This window comes from Eulemur rufifrons, chromosome 18 (assembly GCF_041146395.1).
Source record: "Eulemur rufifrons isolate Redbay chromosome 18, OSU_ERuf_1, whole genome shotgun sequence".
Classification (NCBI taxonomy): domain Eukaryota; kingdom Metazoa; phylum Chordata; class Mammalia; order Primates; family Lemuridae; genus Eulemur; species Eulemur rufifrons.
Window position 1 is genome coordinate 18900553 of NC_091000.1, and position 13285 is coordinate 18913837.

The window sequence follows — 13285 nt, forward strand, 5'->3', positions numbered from 1 at the left end:
AGTTCATTATTGTTGATTCTTTTATCATTGGCATTTTTATGATCTGTTAAAATCATAATCATTATTATTATTGAAATGTGATCCACATTGTGAGGAGAATACATCGAGAATCATGTTTTAAGACTGAGATTAAAATGGTATGTTATTTCTAGTAGTTGGGTAGAAAGAATAATTGGCTGATTTCTCAAGAAAGCCAAAACAAAACTGAGCCACAATTCATCTTGACATTTTAGAAGCAGCATTAAATATATAGCAGAAAATCTGTTCAACTAGTCTTTAGCATCCTAATAGGAAGTGATGTCCATACATACAAATATCTCTATCTGTTTCTATTTCTAATCTCTACGTCTATCTATCTACATATCTATCATCATTACTATCTGGCATAATTATCCATTTATCTATCATCTATTAGCTGATCAGTGGTTGATGTTCCTTTGAATGTGAATAAATATTATGCTGTTGATAAGTTTGAGGACAGCAAAATTCTATCTTATAATTTGTACACTATACATTTTTAGAACATACATATTACCTTGGGTTGCTCTGTAGTGTTTATAAGCACAGGTTAAAGTACTAGTACTATAGGTAGAATCAGAATAGATTGTTTTAGATTTTTATAGATGTATTGCAAAATAATACTTTAAAGGAAATTTTTAAGCAAATACATTTGGATACCATATTTTTGATATGTCCACCCTCTGTATACTTATGTTTTTATATTTGGAAAATTAAACGTCTTGATAGTAATATAAAGCAAGTTTGAAAAAGTTGAAGCAGAACATACAGACTTTGCCTTCTAACAAAATAATGTCCTTGAAATATAAATGAAGAAAAGGGACAAAAGGCATGTATAATGGAAAGAATAATAGCTTTGGTAGAATCTGATTTGCCTATAGCTTTTGAGAAGTCACCTAACTTTGCTGACTTTCAATTTCTCCATCTGGAAAATGGGAATAATTGTAATTACTTATGTTTTAGGGTTGTTATAATGAGTAAATATTATATTTGTAAAATACCTAGCACGGTGCCCAGCATTCTATAAGTTGTCATGCCAATTGGTTATATTAGTGATAGTATTAGTATAATGGTAGTAACAGAGGTGTCCCAGAAATTTTTTAGAAAGACAGGACACCTCAGTTGCAGAAGATAACTATGAGTCTTACCAGAGTTGTGTCTTAGGATCATGAGTAATGGGGCTATATACATGTTGAGTTCAGGATTTCTAGAAAATTTTTCTCACTCTTTCCAACCCACCCCCAAAATTACTTCCTCAGCTGAGAACTCAACAATAAAGATTTTTTTCCCTTGTCCTATTATAGTAGAATTCACTTATTCACACAGGTTTAAATTGAGTTTACATTAAGTCCTAGGATAAAGAAAGTGCAAAAGTATTTCGTCTTGATAGGGAACAGGAAAAGTGCCACTGGTGTGGGCAAAGGTACCTAAGCTGATTTCACCATCAAATATCATTCAAGTCTTTTTCACTGGTAGAATATAAACCTGAACCCTGCTAGAAGGAAAACTGGAAAAGGAAGTTTTCTGACTTCCAGCCCCTGCAATATAGAAAGATAGGAATGATGCTGAATGTCAACAGATAATATCTGGCCTAAAAAGCTATTATTATTTTGCCTATTTTACATTGTAGGAAATTGAACCTACACTCTAGTGACTCTAGGGCCAGAGCTGCCAAAGTCTGTAACACAGCCTCTTTCTGTAAGGAAGGTTACTTGAAGTTACATATTAACATTACATTCTTCCCTTTGGAGTTCACTGCAGTTCCCATTTGCACAGATGGACATAATCCAACTAATCAGGACTGACGTAAACAAACATAAACTTGAGTAATTAATATGACTTACAGTTTTTGAAATGATGTAATTCATTGTTTCAGATTCTATATGACCAAATCAGCCAGTAAAACTAGCAGATTAAAGTCTGATACTTTTATTTCTTTTGTTTCATTTTGCAGGAAATAACGTAACAAAAAACATGGTCACAAATGTTAATCCATACTTTAAGTTAAGAATATATTGTATGGTTAATGTTCTTTGTAAAGTTAATTTCTAAAGGATCTTGTTGAGTTAATCTTTTTTAGCTAATCTCTGCCAGGTAAGGAAGACAGCACTGATACACTAAAACATCTTAAAGATCTAGTCAGAGCTAAGAATCCAGAGGACAAAATTCATACTTACATATATATATAGTACATATTTATATATACACACTTATATATACACATATATGTTCATACTTACATATATGTGTGCCTCATAAAATGAATTTTTAAAAAATTACTCATACTGGCTTAATTTTACTTCTGTTAACATTAATTGAATACTAGTGCCTTAGTAAAGCCTTGCTTCTTCAAGGACTGTATATATTCACATATTTTTTGAACATCAGAAATATTTCAAATCACCTATATTTTTCATAGTCTATTTACTTTTGTGAACTTTCCCTTGCATTTTATCAGTGGTTTTTGAAGTCTAATGAATTGCAAATTGGACCTGCGAGATTTTCTGAGCTTTCTGCTTAAAATGATCCTCAGCCACTGACCCCCCATCTCACTCTCGCTCTCTTTCACAAACACCACTGCATATTTTATGTGTGTGTTAGTCAATTTGCATAGCTATCAAGAAAATATCTGACAGTGGGTAATTTATAGAGGACAGTGGTTTATTTGGTTCACAGTTCTGCAGGATGTACAAGAAGTGTGGCGCCAGCATCTGCTTCTGGTGGAGGCTTCAGGGAATTTCTAATCAAGGCAGAGGGTGAAGGGGGAGCAGGCGTGTCACGTGGTGAAAATGGGAGCAAGAGAGGGAGGAGGAGGTGCCAGGCTCTTTTGAACAACCAACTCTCGTGAGAACTAATAAAGCGAGAACACATTCATTATTTCAGAGAGGGCAGCAAGTCATTCATGAGGGATCCATCGCCATGACCCAAACACCTCCCACTAGATCCCACATTCTGCACTAGGGACCAGATTTCAACATGCCATTTGGAGGGGCCAAAAACATCCAGACTATATCAGTGTGGAGTTAGAAATTCTGCTACAGATAAGAAGAGTGAGGGGCTTATGAATTGATATGAACTGAGAGACTTTATCCTCAGAATCCCACAGAGAGTGATTATGTCTTAGCCAAACAGAGATTTTGTGTAAAGAACATCTTATAAGGATGCAAGTGTGAAAATGAAAATTACAGAAAAAAATATGAAGGGATATAGTTCTTATCATATTGCCACCAATTTATTCCTGAAATATTTTTAAGGTTTATTTTTAAGTTTGTAACCATGCATATAAAATAAATATGAAATAACTATATTTCTGAATGAATGAATGATTTGAGGGGATGAATTTGTTTGTGTGACTTGCATTTCTGATGTCTTTTTCTTAGTTACTGGAAAAAGAACTAAAAGGAAATACAAAAAAAATAGATTGTAACATATTCAGTTACAATCACTTTATGTTTCATTGCTAACGAAATTTTCCTATAATTTAATTTTTATATCACTAAATGGAACTTTGATTAGCTGTAGTATGGAATATTAGAAAAGTGAATAAAGTTTTTCATAACATAGGCCATGCGAAAAATTAATTTCTAAATTTTCACAAAATTTAATGATACAAAAATTACATCAGTTGTCAATATACCTCAGTAAATAAAAAAAAAAAACCCACATATTTCATATTATTCATGCCTCAGAATTCCAGAGGATCCTGGAGGAAAGCGTTAACCTAATAACTACAATTCTGCTATTTCTTTTCCTATACAAATGAAAATGCATTTAATAGAACGATAATTAGCAAACACAATTATAGCCAGTAACCACCTCAGCATTTGTCTTCCTGCTCTCAATTTTTCACTGCTTGCAGCACATCCCTGGCATTAAGTCCTTTGTTGTAATGAATGGTATTGTAAAATGCAGCACGCAGACAGAGCTTGTTTCTAAACCTGGATCTCTTATAACGTGTTTAGTTCATAGTCCCTTTAACCTTTTCCATTCACTTTCACACATCTGGATGCATTTTAGGTGTAGTATTTGGAATAATGCCAGGGGTTTATTGCCATATGGAGAAGTTTTACTATGTTCTCAACCAAGTCCTGATATTTCAGGCAGGATGAGATTTGTCCATTCATCACTTTTATGTCATTTGACAGTATGATCAGTAATATTTTTAGAGATATAAAAAGTTATATATAGTCTGTGCATAGTAATTTTACTGAGAAATTTGCCAAATATTTGCTTTTGTAAAGGTGGAAGGAGTAACTAAGAGGCATTCTTTTAAAATCACTGCAGTCATGTATTAATCTTGATCATGGGACCAGAAAACCATAGAATATTAAAGAAATTTAGTGAATAGATAAGAAATGAAATTTTCTTTGAGATATAGAAGAGTGGCTGATGTAATAGAGGATAAAGGATGCAAGTCTTGTTTTGATTTTATGTCCAAGAATGAAATTAGGCAGTTTGCCTTAGGTAATACATTAACTTTTTAAGGCATTAATGCCTTATGGTTGTACTAACTTAAATGCTTCTTATTTTTGCAGAAAATAAGCATGTGTTTGTAAGCTTATCATGAATATTATATATGTAACCATACGTAATCATTTGTAGCCTCATTGAAATTATGTTTGTATTTGTGCTTGTTATCAAATACAAAGGTAAAAATATAAAAATAAAAAAGGTATTTTTTTTTTTTTTTTTACTTTTCTTACTGGCAACCCTTGTCAAAACATGTTTTTTTTTTCTTTTGTTTTAATGTAAAAAACCCATAATGCTATTAAGCAGGATATTTAGACGCACCATCTTCCTACCTAGTGCCTTTAACAATAACAGGAAACAATTGCATGGTGCGCAAAAAACAGCTGCTTTCCAGGAGAATAATAAAAAAGTTTATAAGCATAAGTACATAAATATTCAGAATGAATAGCAAACATATTTTAGAATTATATTTATTAATAACATAATCAATTTAAATATAATGTGGACTTTGATAGTTACACATCCTTCCCCCTCTTTGTGTATAAATATAAGAGATACAAAAATAATACGTGTACTAGTCTAATGCATATGTATCTGTGATCTAAGATATTAAATTGAAGGCTACATGAATTATAGGATATGAAAAGTTAGCATGTCCTCATGGGGTGGTCTAGTTTAACAGCTGAGAATAAATTCAGCTCTGCTCTACATAGCTCAGCATTAAAATGTGCTATTGGACAAGTAAAACTTGAAGATACATCCTTGTTGAAAAGACCATAGGTGATCACAATAGATTGCATTTATGTTTAACACATCATCACATCTTCTGTCCCTGAAGATAAAGATATAGGCTCAATTTCTCCTGGAAGTTTAAAGCATAATGTTGGAAAGTCTTTGGATACCCTGGCCTCCTATTATGCATTTATTTTCATCTTCAGCAATTGCTATTCCTCATGTGCTAAGAATTTACACTTCTTGAAGCACATCTTCTTCTATCTCTGATAAATAGTGTATGTCAACACAATTAATTGATGGATGTCAAAGCAATGAGATCAGTTTATTCTTTTAAACAGCTGCTGTGACAGCAAACATCTTGTTAGAAAAAGACCTCTTGCATTCAAGAGGCTTGGATGCCTAAATTTGTGCAAGTCTTATCAGTCTCCTTGCAAGCCTGAAGGCAATGACAACTATTGTTAATTGACTTGCGGCATTAATTAAGTTAATGATCCAAGATTTTGTTTCAAAGTGCGTCAACACATCAGATTATTTTACCAGGAGCATGTTCGAGTAATTCAAACTACTGCATTCGCTAATAATCATTATGCCATTAATGCTACAATTTAAGTAGATAGACTTACAAAGAACAATGCAGAATTTGTTGTTGATTTCTAAATGAGTAATAGAGCATAACCTTTCCAAATCTGAGAAATATGCATTTAGAGCCTTTCTTTTGATTCTAAGTAAAGTTATGACACCCTTTGTTCATACAAAAGAAACAGGTATCTTAAATAATAATTTAAATTAAAACATTAAGTTTTCAAACTGTCTTGTAATCTAAAGATCTAGTATGACAACCTCTTTGAGATCATGAATTGTAAAAATGTTTACTCATTACATATAGAACTCAAACTAAGTTTTTGAATGGTAAACATTTACATACCTTACCACCAACAAGTTAAGTCTATTTTTTTCCCAAACTCAACAATGCATTTCTTTATTCAATCCCAAGCAAAGCTATCTTACACATTTTGATAATTATCTACTAAGATAAAATAAGAAAATAAAATCTATTTTAAATTATAATGTTAAATGAAATGTTGAATTTTTTTTACCAATTTCTACTTAGAATATTATACACTCAAAGAATCAGATTCTATTGAGAATTAAAGTTTTAAAGGAAATTCATACTCAAAGCTAATATTTTCTTAGTTTGTAACCTCTTCTACTACTTCTGTAGTCACTGTGTGTTTTAATACATGAATAAGTCTTTATTTTAGGATGTCTTTCCACCCCTCACTTTGGACTAACTACAATAGCCTATAGTTTATATTTGAATTAAACTCAGATGTCTGCGTTGTATCATTTTGTAATGGGTAAATAAGATAACTGATTTATGTAAATTATACACAAAAGAACAGCACCTACATTTCTATCGTTGTTTAAACCAAGATTTATAAAGGTAGTATTTCCAAGCAAAGTTCAAAAAAGATATAGTTGAGATTTCTAGGAACAGTAACTCGAGTTTTTATACCTGTACCTTCTTCTTAGCGAGCACACATGTCCAAGTATTTGAGAAAATGTACATGGCATTACCCCTCCAAATTTGTTATCCTTGCTTCCCCATTTCCAGTCTTGGCAATCTTGTAATATACTAACAGGTTTTCATGATATAAAGGCTATGTTGACCACACTATAAAATATATGAATCTATGTATTTAATACATGTTACTTCTAACACAAGTCTAAACTAAATTTTCAGAAAAAGAAAGCAAAAAAGCAAAAGCCATACTTAATCCAGTAGCACATGTGAAAATTACATATGCTTTTATAGTGAAAACAATTGAAGGGGTGGGATGTGACTTTCCTGACGGCAAATAATCAAAAGCATAACTAGCAGGCCTTACGTATTCTCTGCCGGGCCTTACTATGTTGTATCAAGAAAAAAAAAAATCCACATCTCTAAAATGGCCTGTCAGATATCCAGCTGGAAAACCAAATAGGAAGGAGTTCTTCTATGAAACAGCAACTCTCTGGTTTGAAATCAAGCACAAACTTACAGTAGTAAATTTTCCTACCTGTTTCTCAAATGTAACACATTGCTACAATACTTAAAACCTGATTTTTGCACCCCGGGATTAGTAACTTGTTTATGTCCATGTTCTCCCCTCAGAATAGAAAAGTATTCTGAAATTCTGTTAGCTCAGTGTCTTGCCTTGTAAGCAAGTTCCCAATATTATTTATAAAGGAAAAAATGTGCTTATGATCCTGTGATGTACAGAAATGGGCTCAGTTGGCAGTGTCATGAGATCTGACTCACACTTATAATTTCAGACCAGAACAATCATGGCTCCATAATCAAACCACAAAAACAAAACTAAGTTAAACAAAACTTTGGCAATGTTTTAAGCATAGTTATTATGCTGAAATCGATTATCTATGCTCAACATTAGGTCTAATTGTGCATGTAAAATGCATATGTTTTCATGAGATATTTGCATTAGGACAATCACGTTGGGAAGTAGAAAATACCTTTACAGAAACAAACTGTATGGTAATTAAAGCCCTACTGTCAATGAATGAATATGAAATAAGAACTCTAAAACATCTCACTATTTTATGGAATTTATGAAATATGTCGTATGGAAAAACTAGATTGTTCTAACATATATATTAAATTATTACAATAATTTAAAGTTATAGAGCAGTGGCATTAGAACATATTTAAGTTTATGTAAAAATAAATAACAATAAGAACAAGTGGGATTTACACCCTAAGTTTTGTCTACCATGTGATCAACTATTCAATCAAAGCTTTGTTAAAGCTGAATATGGAAGCAGAAGACCTCAATTGGTCTGTGTCGTAGTCTTAAAATTTTTCAGGCAAGATATTAGCTTCCAAGGGCCTTTTCTCCTTCACCTGTGAAATGTAAATATTTTCTTTGTATGGATTAATTCCCCCTACTAAGATGCAAACATCATGTAAGACCCTTGTTTGCTTTCTTCACACTATATTCCCATCTACTATCAAGCCTGGCCCATAATAATCAATACTGCTTGATTCAACTTAACAGATGATGTATGAAAAAGTCTTTTTCAACTGAAAAATATGCTCCTTAGGTAATATCTTTTCAGAAAAAAAGACAAATCTTCATAAACATTTGAAAATGTTTGCTGTGTTTTATCATTTCTTATTTTGCTTTACAACAGGTATGTATAAGTTAAGGGATATTTCTTGAGAGTAGAAGGATTATAGTTTGACAAATAAGTTAAATAAGATGAATTCTTACCTTTGAAAAATCTGAATCAAGAAAATCTCTACAGTGAAAAGAATGCTATAAAGGTTTGAACTCTCCATCTGTACAATGTAAAAGATGAAGGGACATTGACAAAGGAAATAAAGTCAGTGAAAGCATTGAAATATTTTCACCATGTCGTTTTCCTGAAAACAGTATTTTCATCCAAGATGATTAAGTAAATTATTTCCTAAAGAGTATAATATGCATCGTCACAATAGAACAACTAAATAATATTTTGAACTCTAAAATATCATTTCAATTTCCTCATGTCAAGTAAAATGTTTTTATAATTCTTTTCTCTAAGCCTCGGGGATAGATTTTTGCATATGGTAATGCTGTAATGATGTTAATATATTTATAAGATTTTTAAACAAATTTGATACATTTTAGGGAAATTGTGTGAATCTTCAGTAAATTACTGTGAATGCAACCCCTGCTTTAATGGTGGTTCCTGCCAGAGTGGTGTGGATTCATATTATTGTCATTGTCCATTTGGTGAGTATAACTTATTTGTTGATATAAAATATCTATTTTGACACACAGTTTAGCAATTTTGTTTTATTATGGCCACGAGTGATTAAGAAAATGTTGTTTTACACAGGAAGTTTTCTAAAATAAAATCTGAAACCTTTAAAATTTTTGAAGTTAATTATGGAAATTCCTTTTACTAAATAGCATTGATAATTACTGGAAAAATAGTCAACTTAAAATAATTGAATCAATGTTGTCTCCCTAAGACATTTCACCTCAAATATTTATGGACGCCTTATTTTGAGCCTAGAACTTATCAAATAAAAAATCCTTTAAGCACTATTTGACTTTGCTTTCTGTTTAAAATCTTTAAAAATAGTCAAAGGGTTTTTTTTTTTTGTTTTACTTTTGCTTTTTACTTTGTTCTTTACATTAATCCAACCTCTGCGATTAGAAGAATTTAATAACTCAAACTTGTAGTTTTCTTAAGTTTTTTTGTAGATAATACTACATGACTCATAAAAATTCAGGCTAATGTGTTATTTTGAGGAAGAAAGTTGTTAAAGAGAACTTTCTCTTTGCACATACATGTTTATTCATCTTAGTGGAAGGAACTAAAGGTTTCCTTCAAGGTCGCACTCAAATGTTACCCATTACTGGGCCAGCCAAGGACTATGAGAACAGTTTAGGAGGAACCTTTTATATTAACTTGTTTTGTGTCATAAGTTTGTGATCATTCCCTTTGCTTAAAGGTTGCTTAATCCCAAAACACAATTTATCTCCAAATGACCCTGTCCTTTTCCTTAAGCAAGAAAGAAGATTTTTCTGGACTTTCCTTGGATGTATTACTATGCTATATAGACCTGAAGAGTGAAGTTCAATTTATAGTACAGAATAGAATTTGAAATATGAACTTTCTAGTAACCAGTAACATATACTATGTTATTCATTTTCAACAAATTCCATGACTCTATTTTTTATTAAGCATAACATCAATAGAAGGATATAAACAGAATATAAAAATATCTCATTTTGATCCACATATTTCACCAATGGTTTTGAGACCCAGAAATTGAATGATTTGTCCAAAGTCCAGAAATGAAATTCAAACAAAACTACCCCAGGATGACATAGTGACTGGAACACAAATTTTATTTTCAGTCCAATATGACATTCATGGCACCCTTCCTTTATAAAATGACCTTGATATTCTCACCAGGAATGCCCATGAAGTAATTAAAGCTATATCAAGGTCAAAATAACCACAACTTTAGATCTCCTAACATTTTTCCTTTCTTTCCATGGTCTCTTATAATTTTAAATGGTGCTGCTTTTTACAGATAACTGCAGTCAGGTTTTATGGTTTTACTTGTGTGTTGGAATAAAAGATAAGGAGATTGGACTGGAAAGTGGAAAATGATTTTCAAATAACTGAACAGAGTTGTTTATGTTTTTAGGGACTCCTTTACATTCCAGGTGCAAATATGAGGATTTAAGAAAATCAATAGCAAATAGTGACAAGTTGTTGCAGTGGTATAGCTGATAAAACAGTTGTTGATTATTAGGTGAAGTGTTTTGGGGTCCAAATGTACCTTCCTCTCACCCTACCAGACATCTCCAAGGAAAGGGAAATAGCAGAACATAAATTAAAATAGACACAGATCACAGGTAATTGGCAGTATAGACTTCTCCCCTATTCCTTCCAGTGGTAAAGACAAAAAACATTATTTAAACTTAGATATTGTTATTAACAGCATAAACACTTATAAAATAAAATAAAACAAAAACCCTTGACACACCAATACATAATTCGAGACTACAAAGATAGAATTAAAAGGAAAAAGGATTTTTCTTCTCATATTGAATGAGAAGAAGTATACAAATAATAATGGCAGATGGAATGCCTCAAGCAAATAGCCAGAGATAGTTACACATGTATCCCATAGAAAAACACTGAAACTATCATTCTGAAGTTAAGAAATTTTTTTTATACTATTTATCTTCTCATTAGTAAAAGATTGGCTGTTTGGATTTTTAAAAGTTTTTTAGATGCTTATTTTGGGGGGATTTGTTTTAGGAAAAACAAAGGGCTACCGACTTTACAAAGACAGCTTGTATAATTATAACTTCTTAGAATTGCTTTGTTATTATATATGTAACATATACATTTACATACTATATATATGCATATATGCATAATATCCTATATATTAAAATTATAAAGTGTGTATATATGTGTGTATTATATGTAATTACTAAAATATTATATATAAATTTCTCCATTAAGTAATTTAGATTTCATTTAATATAATACATACACACATTATCCCATATTAGAATAAATTTTATGACTTCTCTTGACCTTTAGATTTGTCATGGCATTCTATTTGAAAGGCAGATTTTAAATACTCATTACATTCTATTATTATATTTCATAGACAAGAAGCTACCTTTCTGTAGAAACAGTAACAAAACTCTTTAAGAAGAAAATAAAATCCACAATAAAATTTTCATATTTGAAAACACACAATCAGTTTGAATAGAAATGTGAAACATCTTTCCAGTATCTCTATATTGTCTACATATATTTATGTTCAAATTTTAAGTACACCTTTATAGATTAATTGAAATTTAATCAGGAGAGGCTGGAATGGGCACACAGTATAACTTTTTTGTCTGTAATCTTTCTATTTCATTTGTATGCTTTATCTTTGCTTTTTCTTTAACTTCATTTACTCTTACTGCATATATAATGTATATATAATATAGTAATATATATTTAATATATGTAAATATAATTTATTATACATAGATATTAATTATATGCCATATAAATATTATATGATAGATATAATAAAAGTGTTATATTAAAATACATATATACCATGTATAATATATAGGATATATAATATATATCATTTCTATAATTGCTTGCCTTTTCTTCAACTTCAGTTAAAGATTTAAAATAATAAATATACATATTTTCTACTCATTTATAATCAATATTATCTCAGTCTGGACACAAAAGGAAAAGATAAATGACACAGTTTTTATATCAGCTTCTAGGCCATTTTAATTTAAAGAATGTTTAGATATAAAATGTGATATAGTCAAAACAACTAAACAATCAGTAGATCTGGTCTCAAATTTTGGCTGTTTCCCATGGTTCTGTGACCTTGGGCAAATTTTAAATACTTTGTAAAATAATGGCATTGGTTCCTTGGAGCTGAACAATTCTCTAAATGTAATGCAAAAATATTAAAAATAAATAAGTCAATGTAGGCCGGGCGCGGTGGCTCACGCCTGTAATCCTAGCACTCTGGGAGGCCGAGGTGGGCGGATCGTTTGAGCTCAGGAGTTCGAGACCAGCCTGAGCAAGAGCGAGACCCCATCTCTACTAAAAATAGAAAGAAATTATATGGACAGCTAAAAATATATATAGAAAAAATTAGCCGGGCATGGTGGTGCATGCCTGTAGTCCCAGCTACTCGGGAGGCTGAGACAGGAGGATCGCTCAAGCTCAGGAGTTTGAGGTTGCTGTGAGCTAGGCTGATGCCACGGCACTCACCCTAGCCTGGGCAACAGAGTGAGACTCTGTCTCAAAAAAAAAAAATAAATAAATAAATAAGTCAATGTAATTCATTTACTAGAGCTATAAAGCCAAAATTAAGAAATAAAACCTTTGAAAGTTAATAAGAATCATGATGTATTGGCATAGGTTAATTTTCCAATCATTTGCCACAGTCTACTAATATTTGTGGGAAAAGAATTTTGGCGTAGCATTGTAACATCAATAAAACTTTTCAAGTGTGAAAAAGAACCAGCACAAACAAATGGGAATTCTGAATTTCAGAAAAACAAAAAGCTATTTTAATGTAGTAGTCTTCTTTGACTCATACCAAAGAGGGTATAAAACAAGAAAGAGATAAAGACTTAAGACAGTTATTTCCTTCCCTATAAGCCATGATTCCCCTTCTCTAATGTTATGACCCTTGAAAATATCATGAGTATAAACACTGCTTTTTTTAAAAAAGTCAAAACAAATGAGTTTGCCATCTTAAATTGAATTTAGATTGTTTTTAAGAATTACATATTATGAAGGAAGTATCTTGGTTGAAAATTACAGCATAGTAAAACCTTAAGAAGATTGATAAAATAATTTTGAAAGTTTTCCAGGAAAGAAATCTAATCAGGCATACTCCATTCCACTAAGTCCCTAAGTTTTAGAAGTAGGTCATATTTCGATACATTCCCTAGTTGGCCAATGAAAAATAATTACATTAGTTTATCATGTCTTTTATAAAGTTCAT

At 31.4% G+C, this 13285-nt stretch overlaps 1 protein-coding gene across 2 annotated transcripts in view; it reads left to right on the forward strand.

Annotated features, from left to right (window-relative positions):
• Positions 1 to 13285, forward strand: part of FAT4 (FAT atypical cadherin 4) — a 153930-nt gene that overhangs the window by 121663 nt on the left and 18982 nt on the right. For both annotated transcript variants that reach the window (XM_069493145.1, XM_069493146.1), the window contains one exon: positions 8895 to 8999. In XM_069493145.1, coding sequence (XP_069349246.1) covers positions 8895 to 8999 — 105 coding nt within the window. The remainder of the gene's footprint in view (positions 1 to 8894; positions 9000 to 13285) is intronic.